The sequence below is a fragment of the Ochlerotatus camptorhynchus genome, unplaced genomic scaffold (genome assembly GCF_037179485.1).
Source record: "Ochlerotatus camptorhynchus isolate MF236.1 unplaced genomic scaffold, CSIRO-AGI_Acam_v1.1 ptg000123l, whole genome shotgun sequence".
Lineage (NCBI taxonomy): Eukaryota > Metazoa > Arthropoda > Insecta > Diptera > Culicidae > Ochlerotatus > Ochlerotatus camptorhynchus.
Window position 1 is genome coordinate 143,283 of NW_027040613.1, and position 20,176 is coordinate 163,458.

At 43.1% G+C, this 20,176-nt stretch overlaps 2 protein-coding genes across 2 annotated transcripts; both read right to left on the reverse strand.

The window, feature by feature from the left end:
* Positions 1 to 970: 970 nt before the first annotated feature.
* On the reverse strand, positions 971 to 16,525 carry LOC135699888 (uncharacterized). Its single transcript, XM_065220248.1, has 2 exons — positions 15,456 to 16,525; positions 971 to 1,878 (listed from the first exon to the last, which is right to left on the reverse strand). Exons 1-2 carry the CDS (start codon positions 16,428 to 16,430, stop codon positions 1,858 to 1,860), a joined length of 996 nt encoding a protein of 331 aa, XP_065076320.1. The 5' UTR covers positions 16,431 to 16,525; the 3' UTR covers positions 971 to 1,857.
* Positions 5,277 to 15,124, reverse strand: LOC135699894 (uncharacterized). The gene is made up of 2 exons (XM_065220252.1): positions 14,647 to 15,124; positions 5,277 to 5,603 (listed from the first exon to the last, which is right to left on the reverse strand). Exons 1-2 carry the CDS (start codon positions 15,085 to 15,087, stop codon positions 5,277 to 5,279), a joined length of 768 nt encoding a protein of 255 aa, XP_065076324.1. The 5' UTR covers positions 15,088 to 15,124.
* Positions 16,526 to 20,176: the final 3,651 nt, after the last annotated feature.

Here is a 20,176-nt window from a genome sequence, read left to right on the forward strand (position 1 = left end):
AACAAATTCCGGTAGATAGAGCAAATGCAATGGCCATGAAAAAGGATGTTATTAAACAAAACCTCGCACCGTTCTTGATAGCAGGTATATTTTATGCTTCAAGCTGTAAAACAAATTAATAAACACCGTGTACTATTTCATTATAAGTCTTACTCACATTAAACAGTGCACTATTACACTGATAGTGACTCCTCTTAATTCCTCGTCCGTCTTAGTCTAATTATCTGCTACGATAGTTATGGCAACATAATTAATCTCTAGCATTAAACAATTAAGTGTTTCTAACCTACCAAAGTAATTCACAATCATTGAGTCACTATTTCCAAACAACTTTGCTATATCTAGCAATATTTTTAGCTGTAGTTTTAGAGTAGGGTAATTAGCATTAATTAAGTTAATTATATAAGCACAACTTACTCTCACCTATTAATTTCAAGTTAATTTATAAGGTACCACATAAATAGATAAGATACCACATTATCGCAATAGGTAAACAATCCAAATTCGATTATTCTATTGTATTCTATTCTATTGATTTCAACCTGTATAGAGATCTGTATTGCACTCATCCGTCCACTCAATGCGCGCCTAGTGTTGTTTGAGCGAACCTTCGTTTCGCCCAATCGTTTACAGCGAAAGCGCCGCGGGCCGGGTTGCCGGTGCTGTAGTGGTGGCAACATCCCCCTCCCCGTGAGGATGAGTGGGACCCTCAACCTCACTACGTTCAGCTACGTCCAGCACAGCCAATTTGGAGACCGGTCGCCGGAACAATCCACCAGGTGTTTGAACCATCGCCTGCCTAACTCTGCCATCTCGGCCTGTTGTCACCTCCAGAACACGTCCACGTACCCATCCATTTCTTCTGGTTTCGTCAATCACGATCACCAAATCTCCACATTCAACCGGTTTTGTCTCACCAAACCACTTGGTACGCCTCGTTAGTGTTGGCAGATACTCCATAATCCACCGCTTCCAGAAAAAGTCGATGCGCTGCTGAATCAAGTCCCAAGACACTCGGATAGTTTCTGCTGTTTCCGCAATTTTCATCGCCGGTTGTTTGACCCCAGTTGAACTGCCCATGATGCCGGATCCTGGGGTAGATTAGTCATCGTGTTCTTGATGGAGCGTACCATACGCTCCCACAATCCTCCCATATGTGGCGCGGAAGGTGGAATGAACAACCACTTCGTTTCCGCGTTGGTAAATGTTGTCGCTGCGTCCTGTTCGATACGCTGGATTTGATCCCGCAACACCCGATCTGCTCCGGAAAAGTTCCGTCCATTGTCGGAGTATATTTCGAGTGGTGCTCCCCTTCGGCAGACAAAACGGCGTAAGCAGGCTATGCATGACTTTGTTGATAGATCAAAAGCCACTTCCACGTGCACTGCACGTATTGTTAGGCACGTAATCAGGCAGATCCATCGTTTCACTGACGATCGACCTACCTTCACCAGAATAGGCCCAAAGTAGTCGACGCCAATATAGGTGAACGGGCGAACACTCGGTGACAGACGTGCAGACGGGAGGAGACCCATCCTAGGCACCGTTGGTCTTGCTTTATACACCTTGCACCATTGACATCGCTCAGCTACCTTTCGAGCAACAATTCGTAACTGAGCAACGTAGAACCGTTGACCACTGTTTCAGAATTGCCGTGTAGAATCTTTCTATGGTAGCTGTCTACGATGAGATTGGTGACTCGGTGATTTCTGGGTAATATAACGGGAAACTTCACGTCTACAGGAACCCCTTTCGCTGCAGATATCCGACCATCGACTCGTAGAACGACCTTGACCTTGTTCATCGATCATTGGTGACAGTCTCCACAGGGGGCTTGACTTCTCCAACTTTATTCGTTCATCCGCAGGCGACGTTTTGCTCTTCGTTAAGCTATCATTACACTGTTTGACAAAACGCCAAATATTTGCTTCGTCCAATTTTGCCAAATAACGAACTTTGGCAAAGCTGTTTGTCAATCTATTACACAATGATTACAGTTTGCAAATATTTGACAAAAATATATTTGGCCAAACAGGAAATAAAGAGTTTTGATCAACGGTCAACAAATTTATTTAAAACGTCATCACATTGTTGGCAACTGTTTGCGTTTTTTTTTATCGTTCGCGTCAGTTTTGTGAAGTTAAATCAAGGAAAAAACAACCAGGATGGATTTTTATTCTCGATTCGCCGCAGTTATGGGAGCAGCGTATCTGTTGCTGGAGGAGGACGAACCGGAAAAAAAAGTCCGTAGTGTTTGGGTCCAGGACTGGGTGAAGAAGCGGGAAACTGAAGGATGCTACGCAACCCTACTGAACGAGTTGAGGAACGACCATCCAAATTTGTTCCGAAACTTCGTGAGAATGACCGCAGCTGATTTTGATTACTTGTTGGATTTGGTAACCCCGCATATCCAAAAACAGGACACGCCTATGCGGAAAGCAATTTCAGCTGGAGAAAGACTGGCACTGACGTTGCGGTACTTGGCCACCGGAGAAAGCTTCATGTCGCTGCAGTACCTTTTCCGCATCCCGCAGCCAACTATTTCATCCATTATACCCGAGGTTCTGGATGCCATCTATCTGGTTTTAAAGGACGATTTCTTGAAGGTACGTGATGAATTTAGTAGTAGATTCAATACGTTTGATATCGACGTAATTCTGCATTACCTACAATTGATTTTTTTTTCAAGTTTGAAAATCAAATACTGCTGGAGTTATTTGAGATTTGGGCGTATCTATTTTATAAACAATCATTTAGATCGCCGATTTCTCGTGCATTAAAGTTCAATCTTGCAAATCGACTCAACCAGATGATAGAGGAATTATTCCTCTATCATATGGTTGATTCGATTTGCGAGATTTAACTTTAATCCGTGAGAAATCGGCGATTTAAATGTTTGTTTACAAAACAGATACGCCTAAATCTCAAATCACTCCGGATTGTATTCTGTACACAGCCAATGGAAACAACGCAAATTTGTGTTCACTTTACTCAGAATTCACGAATCCTGCAGGAACTCAGATGATGAGTAAATTACTCAAATATGAGTAAGATGAACTCAAATTTGGATTCATATTTACTCATCCTCTGAGTTCCTGCTGGATTCGCGAATTTCTGAGTGAAGTGAACTCAAATTTAAGTTGTTCATATTGACCGTGTACCATTTCTGTGCTGATTTTTCAAAATCTTTGGTTCAACAATACAATTGGGCCTATTTACATTTGTAAACAAAACAAATGCTTTGTGAATTCACCCACGCAATCGAACATCATCATCAGAAGTTTTTCCCACCCTCTTGAGGCTGTTGGTTTACATGGGCGGTGTTTGCTTTGCGAGGAGAGGGCTTTCAAAGCATTTGTTTACAAATGCTGATAGGCCCTGTTCAATTGTTAAGCCAGATCTATATGTTTTGTTTTGTTTTGGTTGCATGGTTTGTTTTGGTGTTTTATTTTGGTTTCGTGGTTTGTTTTGGTTTCGTGGTTTGTTTTGGTTTGCGTGATAAAAAATGTAAAAAATAAATAAATTATTAATCATCCAGTTACCAGTTCACTGGTTTCCTACTATCGGATATATGGAGTGCAAGCAACGGCCTGGTTAGTATTTATTAACAATAATATCGATTCGATTTCGGTAAGCGATTTCGACTGAATCATTGTCAAATGAAATTTTATGAAATAATTTACTTTGTTTCAGTTGATCTAAATTTACAAACTGTTGACGAGAATAGTGATTGCCCATTATTCCAATGCACTCCTGGACAAGGCAGCGTAGCTCTAATTCAAGCCTACATTCGGAAACATCTTGAGCTCGTTGAAATGCAGTCAATTACATTTACTTGAAGCTTCCGGACGATGAAATTTGGGCCGAATATCAACAGTTTGGTTCGCCTCTGGCGGGTCTTAATCAAATCCTATAGGAACCGATATTGCCTAATCAAGACCCATTTCTACAAGACTTTCGGTGCCATAATTGGAGATTGGAAGAGACGAAGGCAACTCGATAATTTGAAAACCAACATGTTTCTGTACAATACACTTCCACTGCTCTAGCTGAAAAATGTGGACAATATTGAGAATATAATGGCATTAAGGTAAGTTCCTCCTTATCTGCTTAAACCTTAAGTCGGTTTGCGTTCCACAGCATTTGGCTCGCTATATTTTTTTAATAAAATTTCCTTCCACGCAGTTTGTCCCGATTGAACATCGACTGTGAAGAACTATGAGAAGAATGGCATCCTGTTTGAATCGCTGAGACCAACGCTAATAAATCTGCTTGATGTCCGACGCTTTGACCTTCACGCCTCAGTTCTACACGAGCTTCAAAGGCAAGCTGAAAGTCCAGGTGGATCTGAAGAGGCACGTGACCGCAAATTGAAGGACCTGCCGTTGAAGAGATTTCCTGTGGTTAGGGTGGTGGTGCTGTGACCGTTGATGATACGCATCCTGAGATCTAGAGCCAAATCAACAAAAATGAAACAGTTGATGATCCTTGTTTGCGTTCAAAAATTGTAAAAGGATAGGTACTCTGAGGCAAACCCAAACTTTACTGGAATGCAGTTCAACGGGAGACGTTGACACGCGAAGAAAAGCTTTTTCAGGTTGTGATCTCGCCTGCTAGGTCACTTTGTGGTTGATCTAGCAAAGTCTCCTGATGTCTACGTCATTGTGATCATTCCAATAAGCTCCAACAACAACAAAAGCAGCAATAGCTCCAGGAGGTTCTAGGTCAGGATGCCATAAGCAATGAACCCGACCAATTGAGCATTAGGTGTAAGCCAATCATCATCCATCGATGATGCCCTGGTGATTCAGTGTAGCAGTCCTCGCAAGCTGAGTGTCCAGCTGAGTCTCCAGGACTACCTATACCATGTCTACACGTAGTCAATATGGTTCTACACACTCAAAAAGGCTTATTTTCAAATTCTGATGTAAAATTGAGGTGTAGCTTGATGGGTTTTGGTTCATGATACGGTCTGGCCATTTGTCCGGGGGTACCCGGAACATGTCCGACTGCAGCCACATGAATTATTATGTGATTTGATATGCCGCATGATGAGTTTTAGTTCAAGTTAGATACTGATCACTTCTCCGGTGGGACCCGGATCTAGTTCGAGTAAGGCGACTTCCTCCCACTACTAGGTTTGAACTTGCTCGTCGAGCTGATTCAAATGGTATAAAACACTCGGCCCTCCAGGCCTCGGATCGAAACTCGGTTTTCCAAATGATCTTTATAAGAAGGGTTAAAGTACAACTGTATGGTATTCAGATCAATCGAGTTTATTGTAAAGAAAACAAATGAATATTGTACAGTTGATTACAGAGTTGATTGTACTCCGCCTCATCCAGTAAATCGATAAGGTTCCGGGTCAGGGTGCGCTGCACTCTGTTCGCCACCGCTGAGTCCGGAATTTTACGGAGCTCGGATGCAACAAAGTTTCCAAACGTTTGGAACGAATCTACGTCACCATCCATTTTATTCAATGCACGCTGCATTCCTTCAATCGCCAGGACTTTTAAGCTTTCGCTTGATTCAGTCTTCTTTCTCTTTTTGGCTACAGGCGTTGTATTACATGATGAGCCAGCTTCTTGTTCCGTATCCAGTACCTGCGAAGAAATGCACAAAGGAGATATTATTTACTTTTTCTATTTTCTTTTAACAGATGCCTTCAACTGAAAATGAATGGAGAACAATTGCAACCAAGTTCAACGATTTATGGAATTTTCCAAATTGCATAGGAGCAGTTGATGGAAAACATGTGGTTATGAGTGCTCCTCCTGATTCTGGAAGTATTTTTTACAACTACAAAGGTACACACAGCATTGTACTCATGGGGATAGCCGATGCTGAGTACAAGCTGATCTACGTAGATGTTGGTTGCAATGGTCGGATTTCAGATGGGGGAGTATTCAAAAAATGTACCTTCGCTAAAGCTTTGGAGCAAAATAAGCTGAAAATTCCGGAGCCCGTACCGTTGCCCGGACGAGAAACACCGGTACCATATGTGTTAGTTGGTGACGACGCCTTTGCAATGAAGCCGAACTTGATCAAGCCATATAGTGGTCGAAACCTTGTAGGCTTGCATCGAATTTTCAACTTTCGTTTATCTCATACCCGACGAATCATCGAGAATGTTTATGGTATCATGACAGCTCGTTTTCGAGTTTTAAGACAGCCCATAGATTTGGATGACACAAAAACAAGAAAAGTAACCCTTGCTTGTTGTGTCCTGCATAATTTTTTAATGACCAGGAGCGGGCGAGTATACGCTCCCACAGGCTCGTATGACCGATATGACACAAATGGCACATTAATACCAGGCGAATGGAGAGAAACCATGACTGAAGCAAGCATGTATCCTCTTGCTCCTAACACACCATACATTGCAGATAACGCTAAAAAAATTCGTGAAAAGTTCGAACAGTATTTTGTTAATGAAGGAGAACTTGAATGGCAATACCGTAAAATTTAATATTTTTATTTTCTTCACTTGTAGAGTAAAACAGAAATAAATATGTATAGCAGTTCATTATGTTTTTCCTTTCATCAAGTTTTCTCGAAATTATGAAAATTTGCGGGCTTAATAGAAATTCTTTGACTTCAGGGAATTACTGCTGACTTCAGGTGGTTTTCAGGGAACTTCGACGAATTGGAGGAAATTTTTCGTACTTCAGAGAAATTCTGCAGACTTGAGGGAAGTTCTGTGGACTTCAGTGAAGTATTAAAAATTTTCGGAAATTTTTTTGATCCTTATGGAACTCAAGGGACAGTTCTACGGATTAGAGCAAAGTTCTGCGGACTTCGGAAATGGTGTTTGAACTTCAAGGAATTTCTATGAATATATTGTTAGCTAAACGAACTTCAGAAAAAATTTATCAAATTTAAAAAAAGTTCAAGGAAAATCTAAGAGCTTCAGGGAAGTTAAACGAACGTCAAGAAAGCTATACAAACTTCAGGGAAGTAATGCGACCTTCAGAAAAATCATAAGAACTTAAGGGAAGTTGAATAAATTTGAAGAAAATTCTAAGAACTTCAAGAAAGTGTTACGAGCTTCACGGAAGCTCTAAGAATTTTGAGGGTGCTCTACAAACTTCAGGCAATTCTATGAACTTCGGAAATATTGTAAGAAATAAAGGGAACATTCTAAGAACTTCAGTATGTATTTTCAGCCAAATTTCAAGGAACATTCTACCGATTTACAGGGAAGTCCTGCTGTATTTCAGGGAAGTTCTGCCACATTTCAGGGAAGTCCTGCTGATTTTCAGGGAAGTTCTGCTGAATTTCATGGAATATTCTGCAGAATTTTAGGGAATAAATGTCAAATGCTAGGGATGTCCTGGTGAATTTCAGGGAAGTCCTGCTGAATTTCAGGGAAGTTCTGGCGAATTTCAAGGAAGTTCTGCTGAATTTCTGGGGAATTCTGCCAAATTTCAAGGAAGTCCTGCTTAATTTCAGGGAATTCCAGCCAAATTTCAGGGAACTTCTGGAGAATTTCAGGTGTCTTGCTGAATTTCAGCGGAGTTCTGGTAAATTCAAGGAAAGCCTTGCCGATTTTCAAAAAAGTTTTGCTAAATTTCAAGGAAGTCCTGGTGAATTTCAGAGGAGTTCTGGCGAGAATTACAGGGATGTTCTGGTGATTTTCAGGGAAGCCCTGCTAATTTTAAGGGAAGTTCTGCGGATTGACAGGGAAGTGCAGGCAAACTTCAGGCAAGTCCTGCTGATTTTCAGAGAAACTATGCCAGGGATGTACTGGCGAATTTCAGGGAAGTCGTGCTGAACTTCAGGAAAGTTCTGGCAAATTTCAAGGAAATTATGCTGAATTTCAGGGAAGTTCTGGCGAATTTAAAGGAAGTTCTGCTGAATTTCAGGGAAATTCTGCCGAGTTTCAAGGAAGTCCTGGTGAATTTCAGCGAAGTCCAGCCAAATTTCAGGGAACTTCTGATGAATTTCAGGGAAGTCGCTGAATTTCAGGGAAATTCTGGCGATTTTCAGGAAAGCTCTGCCAAATGACATGGAAGTTCTGGCGAATTTCAGGGAAGTCCTGCTGAATTTAATGGAAGTTCTGGTGAATTTCAGGGAAGTTCTGCTGATTTTCAGGATGTTCAGCCAAATTTCAGGGAATATTCTGCCGAATTTCAAGGAAGTCCTGCTGAGCTTCAGGGAAGTTCTGCTGAATTTCAGATCTGGTGAATCTCAGGTGTGTCCTGCTGGATTTCAGGAAAGTTCTGCCACATTTCTGGACATTTCCCTGCTGCTTTTCAGGGAAAATCTGCTCAATTCCAGGAAATATTTTGTCAAATTTCAGGGATGTTCTGTCGAACTTCAAGACAGTTCTGCTAAATTTCAAGGAAGTTCTGGTGAATTTCAAGGAAGTTCTGCTGAATTTCTGGGAAGTTCTGGCAAAATTTCAGGACAGTCCTGCTGAATTTCAGGGAAGTCCAGCCAAATTTAAGGGAAGTTTTGGTGAATTTCAGGGAAGTCTTGCGGAATTCCAGGGAAGTTCTGACTTATTTCAGGAAAGGCCTGCTGATTTCAGGGCAGTCCTTCGGAATTTCAGAGAGGTTCCGGAAAATTCCACGGAAGTCCTACCGATTTTCAGGAATATTCTGCTGAATTCCAGGGAAGTTCTGCTGAATTTCAAAGAAGTTCTGGTAAATAACAAGGAAGTCCTGGCGATTTTCAGGGAAGTCCTGATAAATATAAAGGAAGCTCTGCTTATTTACAGGAAAACTCTGCCAAATGACAGGGAAGTTCTGGCGAACTTAATGGAAGTCCTGCTGAATTGCAGGAAAGTTTTGCCGATTTTCAGGGAAGTTCTTCTGATTTTCAGGATGTTCAGCCAAATTTCAGGGAATATTCTGCCGAATTTCAGGGAAGTTCTGCCACATTTCAGTTGTGGTGAATTTCAGGGGTGTCCTGCTAAATTTCAGGAATGTTTTGCCACATTTCAGGAAAGTCATGCTGATTTTCAGGGAAGTTCTGTTTTATTTCAGGGAAGATTTTGCTAAATTTCATCGAAAAATTGTCAAATGCCAGGGATATCCTGGCGAATTTCAAGGAAGTCTTGCTGAATTTAAGGAAAGTTTTAGCGAATTTCAAGGAAGCTTTGCTGAATTTCAGGGAAATTCTGGCGAATTTCCAGGAAGTCCTGCTGGATTTCAGGGAAGTCCAGCCAATTTTCAGGGAACTTCTGGTGAAATCCAGGGAAGTCCTGCTGATTTTCAGAAAAGTACTGCCAAAATTCAGGGAAGTTCTTCTTAATTTCTTGAAAGTTTTTGCGAGTTTGAGGGAAGTTCTGGCGATTTTCAGGGCAGTACTGCTGAACTTCAGGGAAATTCTGGCGATTTTCATGAAAGGTCTGCCAAATGACAGGAACGTTCTGGCCAATATCAAGAAAGCCCTGCTGAGTTTAAGGAAGTTCTGCTGATTTTCAGTGAAGCTCCTTCCGATTACAGGGAAGGTCTGGTGAATTTCAGGGAAGTACTGCCAAATTCCAGGGATGTCCTGGTGAACTTCAGGAAAGTTCTGCTGAATTTCAGGGTAAGTCTGACGGATTTAAGGGAAGTTCTGCTCAATTCCAGAGAAGTTCTGGCGAACTACAGGGAAGTTCTGGCTATTTTCAAGGAAGTCCTGCTGAATTTAAGGGAGGCTCTGCTGATTTTCAGGAAAGTCCTGCTGATTTTCAGGAAAATTCTGCTAAATTTCAGGGAATATTCAGAAGATATTTTGCATAATACTGCCAAATACCAGGGATGACTTGGCGAAATTCAGGGAAGTCCTGCTGAATTTCAAGGAAGTCCTGCTGAATTTCAGGGAAGTTCTGGCAAATTTCAGGACAGTTCTGCTGAATTTCAGAGAAGTCCAGCCAAATTTCAGGGATGTTCTGGTGAATTTCAGAGAAGTTCTGGTGAATTTCAGGGAAGTTCTGGCAAATTCCAGGGAAGTCCCGCTGATTTTCAGGGAAGTACTTCTTAATTTCAGGAAATATTCTGACGAATTTCAGGGAAATACTGCCCAATGGCAGGATTCAAGGATGTTCTACTGAATTTCAGGGAAATTCTGGTACATTTCAAGGAAGTTCTGCTGAATTTCAGGGAAGTTCTGGAAAATTTCAGGACAGTTCTGCTGAATTTCAGGGAAGTCCAAATTCCAGGGAAGTTCTGCTGATGTTCAGTAAAGTTCTGACAAATATCCGGAAAGTTTCTAATAAATGACAGGGGAGTCCTGCTGGATTTCAGGGAAGTCCAGCTTAATTTCAAGGAAGTTCTGCTGATTTCCAAGGAAGTTCTGGTGAATTTCAGGGAACTTCTGCTGATTTCAGGGAAGTTCTGCTAAATTTCAGGGAAGTTTTGTCAAATTTCAGGGGGTGTCCTGCTGAATCCCAGGAAAGTTGTGACACATTTCAGGAAAACCCTGCTGTTTGTCAGGGAAGTTCTACTTTATTTCAGGGAGTATTCTGCCAAATTTCAGGGAAATACTGTCCAATGCCAGGGATGTCCTGGCGTATTTCAAGCTAGTTCTGCAGAATTTCATGAAAGTTATGGTGAATTGCAAGGAAGTTCTGCTGATTTTCAGGAAAGCTTTGTCAAATTATAGGGAAGTTCTGCTGATTTTACGGCTGTTCAGCCAAATTTCAAGGAATATTCTGCCGAATTTCAGGGACGTCATTCTTTATTTCAGGGAAGTTATTATTTCATTTCTGGTGAATTTCTAGGGTGTACTGCTGAATTTCACGAAAGCCCTGCACACATTTCAGGAAAGTCCTGCTGATTTTCAGGGGAGCTCTGCTAAATTTCAGGGAATATTTTGCCGAATTTAAGAGAAATACTTCCAAATGCCAGGGATGCCTGGTGAATTTCAGGGAAGTTCTAGCGAATTTGAAGGAAGTTATTGCGAATTTAAATGAAGTTATACTGAATTTCAGGGAAGTTGTGCTTAATTTCAAGGCAGTCCTGCTGAATTTCAGGAAAGTTGTTCTGTTCTGCTGCTTTTCAGGGAAGTTGTGGAGAATTAAGACGAAGTTCTGCTGAATTCCAGGGAAGTTCTGGTGAAATTCAGGAATTTCCAGCAGAACTTCAGGGAAATTCTGGCAAATTTCAAGGAAATTCTGCTGAATTTAAGCGAAGTTCTGGTGAATTTCAGGGAAATTCAGCCAAATCTCAGAGAAGATCTAGTGAATTTCAGGGAAGTTCTGGCAAACTTCAGGGAAGTCCTACCGATTTTCAGAAAAATTTTGCCAAATTTTAGGGAAGTTCTGCTGAGTTTCAAGGAAATTCTGGTGAATTACTGGAAAGTTCTGCTGAATATCAGAGAAGTCCTGCTGAATTTCAGGGAAGCTCTGGAAAATTTCAGAGAAGTTCTGGCGAATTTCAGGGAACTTTTGCTGAATTTCAGGAAAGATCTGGCAAAACTCAGGGCTGTCCTGCGGAGTTTCCGGAAAGTTCTGGCGAATTTCAGGAAGTTCGGCTGATTTTCAAGATGTTCAGCCAAATTTCAGGGAATATTCTGCCGAATTTCAGGGAAGTTCTGCTGAATTTCAGGGAAGTCCTGATGAAGTTCAGGGAAGTCCTTTTGAAGATTTGGGAACTCCTTGCAAAGTTAATTAAAGTCCTGTCGAAGATCAGGGAAGTCTCGGTGAAATTCAGGGATGTTCTTTTGAAGGCAAAAACTGAATACCACTAAGAAGAGGAAGAAAGTTCTGTGTGTGACTCATGGCTCTGGGGCGGGGTTTGAACCCTAAAACCCCACTCTGGGTGCGCCACTGATCTGGGAAGGCCTGGCGAAGTTCAGGGAAGTCTTGGCGAAGTTCAGAAAACTTCTGTCGAAGACCAAGGTGGTCTTGGCGAAATTCAGGGTAAGTGCTGTTGAAGATCTTGGAAGTCCTGTGTTATTTCATAGAAGTCTTGGTGAAGTTCAAGGAAGTCCTGTCGAAGTTCAGGGAAGTCTTGTTGAAGATCAGGTATATCCTGGTGAAGATCTGGGAAGTCCTGGCGAAAATATGGGAAGTCGAGACAAAGCTCAGGGAAGTCCTGTCAAAGATCAGGGAAGTCCTGGCTGAGTTCAGTAAAGTCCTGACGAAGATCAGTGAGGTTTTGGTGAAATTCAGGTAAGTCGTGTTGAAGATCGGGGAAGTCCTGGCGAAGTTCACGGAAATCTTGGTGAAGTACAGTGAAGTCTTGTTGAAGATCAGGGAAGTCTTGGTGAAATTCAAGGAAGTCCTGTTGAAGATCAGACAATTTTGAAGCTGGGATAACGCCTTTGTATTAATGTCCAGAAGAAAATTCAAAAATTATTTTGAAGTTGGAATCTTGCCCTTTGTATTAATGTTCAGGAGAAAAATGAAAGTTATTTAGAAGCTAGCATATTGCCTTTCGTATAAATGTCCAGGAGAAAATTCAAAAACTATTTAGAAGTTGGAAAATCACCTTTTGTATCAATGTCCAGGAGAAAATAAAAAATTATTTTGAAGCTGGAATATCACCTTTTGTTTTAATCTTCGGCTGAAAAAAAAAAAAAAAAACCTGGATTTATCCACCTATGGTGTGATCTGACCCTTCTTACGTTCAATATGAGTTCAAGTGAACTTATTTTCAATCCTGACCATTTCCCGAGGGTAGCTGGAACATATCGGGTGCGACCAAGAGGGTTGTGGATACTAAAGAAGGTAACTAATGGCTTTATAATCGAATTTCAATGTAATTTGATGTGTCTCATGATGGGTTTTAATTCAAATCAGATTCTGGCCACTCCTTCAATGTGGTCCTGGACAATCAATATGGCTACCAATTTCCATACGTTTGTATTCTAATGTGATCTGAGGTGTTACATGATGGGTTTTAGTAAAAGTCAGAGTATGGCAAGAAGTCTGGATTCTGGTACCCCCGAGGATATCCGGAACATGTCCGGATGAGGCCAATGTATTCTTGGACACTCAGTTAGACTTCCAATGATCTTATTTTCGAATTAAGGAGTCATTTGATGTGTCGCATGATGGGTTTGGCACGTTTTTCGATATATAGGTATGTATTAAGGTCCATATTCACCGGATCTTATTCTGGCCATATCTCCGAAACCGGTTCACCGATTCAAAAACCGTTCAATAGCGTTCAATGGGACCCCAAGACATTTCATTTGGCGCCGAGTTTGTCCAAATCGGTTGAGCGGTTGCTGAGAAACGTGAGCGCATTCATTTCGTTACATACACACACACACACACACACACACACACACACACACACACACACACACACACACACACACACACACACACACACACACACACACATACACACACACACACACACACACACAGACATGTTCCGATCTCGTCGAGTTAAGTCGAATGGTATAAGACACTCGGCCCTCCGGGCCTCGGATCGAAAGTTGGTTTTTCAAGCAATATCTATACCCTTCTTTGTAAGAAGGGTAAAAATATTTTGAAGCTGGAATATCACCTTTTGTATTAATTTTCAGGAGAAAATTTAAAAATTTTTTGAAGCTGGAATATCACCTTTTGTATGAATGTCCAGGAAAAAAATCATAAACTATTTTGAAGCTGGAATATCACCTTTTGTTCTAATGTCCAGGAGAAAATTCAAAAACTATTTGAAAACTGGAATTTTTACAGTGTATCAAACAAATGTCCGTACACCTCAATGGTTGCCAGTGGCATCTGAAAGGTCTTTATTATGGCTGCGAATGAGCAGCATATGGTTTGGTTAATTGAACTTTGAGAAAATGTGGATTTTCGAAAAAAAAATGGGTTTCGTAAAATAGCTCTATCTTCTCACTCACTTAACCAAATGAGCCCAGTACTGCACCAATAATCGATATACACTTGATGAACCAATAGCCATAATATCATATATCTTCTAAATTGTTTTTGTGCAGTTTTTTTCCCGAAAATTGTGAACTGTTGCTAGACGGACAATTTCTTGAAACACTGTACCTTCGGATTAATGTTCAGGAGAAAATACCTAATACCCCACCATGCTTCAAAATATACCAGAGGTAAGTCCAAAGAGCAAAGAAAAAGGGAAAATAATCATCAGAAGAAGTAGTGGGAGGAATCATAAGCTTTCACTTGGGAGTTCACGAATGAATCAATGATTTCCAGAAAATGGTCAGTGTATCCTGGAGAATAATATGCTGGAGGAGATTGAGACCCGACATCTGTCTCTTGACTTGGACAGTTAGTGGAATATCCTGCGCCAGGAAGTACCAGTTGAGTCGCTGGAAGTGAACTGCGAGTTCGAAAGAGAGCGGGGATCGTTCGTCGTGATGAAGTTGCGTAAAATATACCGCGTTCAGTTGAAAACCGGAATCAGCTACTAGCGACATTCGATTTTACTCTCGTCTTGTACGTTTAACATAGTGTCACAAGTAGTGCGCTGTATAGCGCATCATTGTGCGATTACAGCGCACTACTGCCGACACTATGTTTAACGTACAGGAAGAGAGTAAATCGAATGTCGCTAGTAGCTGATTACGGTTTTCAACTGAACGCGGTATAATACGAATGCCGGGACACGGAAGCAAGAAACCGATTTCTATTGAAGGGAAGCGGTGGAGATCTGAAGGTGTTTTGATTGTGAACAGGTGGAATTTTCTGGATGGATGGTACATTAGAGATCGTTTTGATTAACTTACCAGGTTTGACACAGATTCCGTGGTTTGTTCTTCTTCGGCAGCTGCTACGTAATATTTCCACGAAATAGCATTTTCCCGTGCTCCTTGGCCGGACTTCGTATGTTTGGCCTTGGTATGGTACGCCTTGAATTGTATGCGAAGGTTCGACCATTTCGCCTGCAGTTGGGCACCATCGTAAACTCGGTTGAAAATGTTCTCAGCCATTTCCTCCCACACAGTATTTCGCAGATTACGATTTTTATAATCTTTGCTCGCAGCATTCCAGAGCAAATCCTGCGATTCAACGGCTGCAATCAATGTCAAAGTGGACTCCTCGCTCCACTCTGCCGTCACTTTTTTGCGGTTCCTCCGGGCACTGGGCACTGTCGCACTGGGACCTGGCGCTCCAACACTCTCCATTTCATCCGAGAAAGCAGCGGAGTCGTCTTCTGCCATGATCATTTTATTGATTTCCGCACAAAACAGCACAAACGCACAGTCACAGAATCATAAATAACCGATTTCTTTCGAGAAACGATGAACGCACCAGCAAGCTTGTTTGTTTATGTTTGCAACTCAAGAAATTTCCGTGTGTCAAATAAATTATTTGATAGTATTGAGCAAACATGCTTGACAAACATTTGAAAAGTGCATCACACTATTTGACAAAACGTCAAATAATTAGAATGTCAAATACACGGCAAATATTTGCACGGCAAAAATTGGTCAAATTTATTTTGCCATTACACGCTGAGCAAATATATTTGTCAGAATTCGTCAAATATTTGGCGTTTCGTCAAACAGTGTAATGATAGCTTTAGTATTACTACCTCATCACAATAAGCCTCCGATTGTGCGAGTTTCCAAAGTAGAACTTCCGCAGCCTGCAGCTCCTCTTGCGCCAAGCCTGCACCACGGTTGCTCGCGTCGGATTTATTTCGCTTTAAAAAGTTTACAAAACGGATCACGTAAGCGGTTGTCCTTTGAAGTCGGTTCCACTTTGAGAAACGTTCGAAATTTATCGGATTGTGCAAGATTTGCACTGCTTGGTGTAGGTAGCATGCTCGAAGATCTTCGTCGGTACTATCGAAAAGCTTTTTCTGTTTAGGCCATTTTTCTTCGGGCAGTAGTAGAAAAGGTGGACCACTGAACCAGCGGCCAGATTCTTCGAGGCGAGGTCCTTCGCCCCATTTAGTGGCATCATCAGCAACGTTTAGTTTACTCGGAACGTACCTCCAATCCTTGACATTAGTCGCTGATAGAATTTCTCCAACGCGACAGGCTACGAACGGTCGGTACCTTCGATGTTCAGAGCGGATCCATGCCAACGTTACTTCGGAGTCTGACCAGTAGACGCAGCGGTTGAACTGAACGGTGTGACTTTCCCTCACGAACGAGAGTAGACGAATACCTATGACCGCCGCCATCAGCTCCAATCGAGGAATGGAGACGTACTTCAATGGAGCAACCTTCGTTTTCGCTGACACCAAAGCACATTCCACCATCCCATCCGAGTTGAATACCCGGAAATACACTACTGCATAATACGCTGCTTCGCTCGCATCGACGAATACGTGGGCTTCCAATGAATTGTATAGATCAGCACTTGCATTTCGGAAGTAGCACCTCGGTAGTCGAACTTCGTTGACGTGTTCCAGCAAATCTATCCACCTCTGCCAAGTTTCGTGGATTTTGTCGTTGATGTGCTCGTCCCATTGGATTCCGCTCCGCCAAATATCTTGCATCATAATTTTTCCGTGTACTAGGACGCATGCCAGCAATCCTAGTGGGTCAAAGAGACTCATGACACACTTTAATACTTGCCGCTTTGTTGGACTCACACCCGTCTTGATCAGTGCCACGATTTCTTCCCTGAACGTCGTTGAAAAGCACAGTACATCCGCTTCCGTATACCACAACATGCCCAGAACGCGCTCTGAATCAGCCTTCAACGATAAATCTTTCATTTTTTCCTTCGTTGGTTCTCCCAAATGTTCCAGTACAGCTTGGTCATTTGACGACCAATTTCGTATTTCGAAGCCTCCCTTCGAGTGAATCCATTTTACTTCACCAGCTACCAACTTTGCTTCCTCGACCGTCTCGAAACTGTCGAGATAATCGTCGACGTAATGGCATTTGTGAATTGCCTCCGATGCTTTCGGATACTGCTCGAAAAACTCTTGCGCGTTCCGGTTCTTGACGAACTGTGCAGATGAAGGAGAACTGGTGGCTCCAAATGTCAAGACGTTCATCACGAAAACTATGGGATTATCCTCTGGACTGTCGCGGAACAGGAAGCTTTGTGAAGGTTGATCGCGTTCGATTACATTTGCCTGGTGGAACATCTCTTTGATATTGGCGGACATCGGATATTGACGGAAACGAAAGTGGACGGATGGAAGTGGTACAAGAAGATCCGGCCCAGGGAGTAAAAAGGAATTCAACGACATTCCATCGACTTTTGCCGCTGCATCCCAAATTAATCTAATTTTACCTGGTTTTTTCGGGTTGCAGACAGCGCCTAACGGAAGGTACCAAATCCGTCTAAGATCAGCCTTGGTCAATTCATCTTCCGTTGCTCTATGGGCATACCCTTTCTCCTGGTACTCCGTCACTTGGCGATGAATGCTCTCCTCTCTCCATTCGCTTCTCCAAACACTCTAGTCGTCGCATAGCCATTGAGTAGCTATCGGGTAACTCTACGTAGTCGGATCTCCACAGAAGTCCCGTCTCGAAGCGATCCCCTACTCTTGACGTAGTCTCCTCCATAATATTGCGCGCTCTTTTCTCTTCTTCAGAATCTAGTACGTCCCGATGATTCACTCCACAATCCTCGGCGTTGAAGTAATCCTTCATCATAAGGTTCAACCTTTCTTCCGCTTCGCATTCGCACACGTGATAGCTATACTCATCCGATTTTTTGACTGGATCCAAGGTTCCATACACGCACCACCCCAACCGAGTCTTGGCAGCTACGATGCCACTACGTCCTTCCTTGATTTTTTGAGGAACGGCTAGTTGTAGGTTTCGGAGGCCTATCAGAAGCTTGGGAGTGACACTTTCGTAACTTCGTACCGGTAAACCTTTGAGGTGAGGATGGTTCTTTTGGAGATCCACGTAGCGTAGGGTTTGTGATGGCAGATTCAAATCTCCTACTGTGCGTGCGTTCACCAGCTGGAACCGTTTCGTCCGATCCATTTCGGAAACATCAAGCGTTACGATCTGCGATTCCTCCTCGGTTCTCGTCATGTTGCCGGTCCACTTGAGGCACAGTGGAGCTGTTGGCCCTTTCACACCGAGTTCTTCAACCAGACTACGTTCGATAAGCGTTGCAGAAGACCCTTCATCCAGGAATGCGAACACGGTGACGGACTTCGACTCCCCGTACAGTGTAACGGGAATGATTCGAAAGAGTATGGACTGTCCGCAGTGATGATGAACATGATTCTCAGCCGATGCGAGCACAGGCTTCTTCGCTATTGCTTCAGGTTTCTGGAAAATCTGCACGTGCGACGTCCATGTGGATTAAGACAGCTTCTGCACACCTTCAACGATTGAATATTTTTCCATCGATCGTCCACCGATAGCTGCTGGAACTTCGTACAGTCTTTCAGGCGATGTCCTCCTTTTCCACAGAATAGGCAAAGTTTTTCGTTCTCACCCTTCTCTTTTATCGGCACGACAGCGACTTGGCCCTCGGTGTGAGCGTGGATGAACCCTTTGTCCTTTCCTCGAGATTTGTCGTTCTTGGTGTGTTGACCACCCGTATAGACGACCACCTTGCTTACCGATTCGACCACCATTGCCATGAAGTTGCTGAAAGTTCTCAAACTCGCTTCTGGTTGGAACATTAGATGTTGTGCCCACTGAAGCTTTATGTTGGCCGGCAACTTTCAATGCAACGAGGTGCTGTGTCAAATTCCTGACCGACATCCCAAATTCGATCAACGTTTCCAGCTTCTCCGGTTTGGGTGCTGGTGTCTCCTGCACGTTTCTAATCAGCCTGTTGATGATAACTTCAGGGCGGCCGTACAAGGTTCGAAGCGTCTCAATTACATCCGGAACTGATTCGGGAGAGAGCAAATAATATCGCACTGACTTGAGAGCATTGCCTTTCAAGCAACGTTGCAAACGTGCGAGATTTTCCACGTTATTGAACCCACAGGCCGCAGAAGAGTGGTAGAAGCTACTGTAGAAAATCGGCCACTCCTCTGGATCACCCGAGAAGTCCGGTAAATCACGGGGCATTACTTGCCTAGCAGCTAACTGTTCCGGTAATGGTCTTCTCAGATTAGGCTCTTCAGGATATCTTGATGGGGTAAACGGGTGTTGATTTATGGGAGGGTTGCCTCTAATTCCGCCGTTGTTCGAGCACGTGGGTGGATAGCGTGGCTGCTCATCGTGGATCAAGCGGGGGCCTGGCTGAATTAAGCGTGGGGGCGGAGTTTGCGGCTGGTCTTCATCCATCATTCCACTCGCTGGGATCGAAGGCGGAGATGGATGATGCAACACACTCGTGCTGTGACTAGGAGGATCGGGATTCACCCGCGGGTTGCGCGGTTCTTCTGGAATCTTTTCCTTTGCAAGGGTTTCCTTCCTATTACGAAGAGGTGGATCCGGAACACGAATTCCGGGTTTTTTCTTCTGGTTCTTCGTAATGGAAGGTTGACCATGTTTAGTGGCTTTGTTGTCCCAATCTATCGGAACTGTTTTAGGGATTGCTCCTTTGGAAGCATCGGGACGTGGACAAGAATCTTCAGGGACAGGTTGATCCTCTTTTCCACTTGTCATCGATTGCTGCATCTGTAACCGAAATTTTCGTAGTTCAGTTTCCATGAGGAGCAGCGCTTTAACCGTAACTGGCCGTTTCTGTTGTTTTTGAATTAGTATCCGATTCTTCAGAAACTGCTGTAGCGAACTATCATCTGGCAGCGTTCCTGCGTTAGTAGCTTCTTCAAGTAGACCTTGATCTTCAGCTCCATCATTCCTGGACGGAATACCGCTGCCGTTTGGTAGAGATGGATGAAGCTTCGTGGTATCGGAAGATTTTACGGTGGATTTCTGCTTCGCGGAGGTATGCTTGTCAACCCAATCTTGAACTTGCTTTTCGCGTTCTCGAGCTTCGATCTCGATCACACGGCTCTTTACACTGCGGTTGTCAGCTTCTTCCGCAAGCGACTCCTCCAGATCGTATTTCTCCTGTGAGTGCTTCTTTTGCAGCGCCAGCTGCTTCCTTTCCAACTCCAGCTGTTTCTCCTCCAGTTCCTGCTGTTCAGCGAGGCGTTTGCGTTGCAAATCTGCCCTCCGACTCGACGTAGTCGATCGTATCGAAGCTGGTACAGGTGATGGTAAACATCGCGGGCAAATCCAGTCTTTGTTTGCTACAGTTCCATCGACTCCAGCGCACGAAAAATGCCACCATTTGTCACACTTGTCGCAGGTCACGAAGTCATCGGGCCCATAAGACTTCTCACAAGCAACACAAATATAGACTTCTGTTGTTTCATCGTCCACAGAGGACGCATCCGATCGATCAGATCTATCAGATACC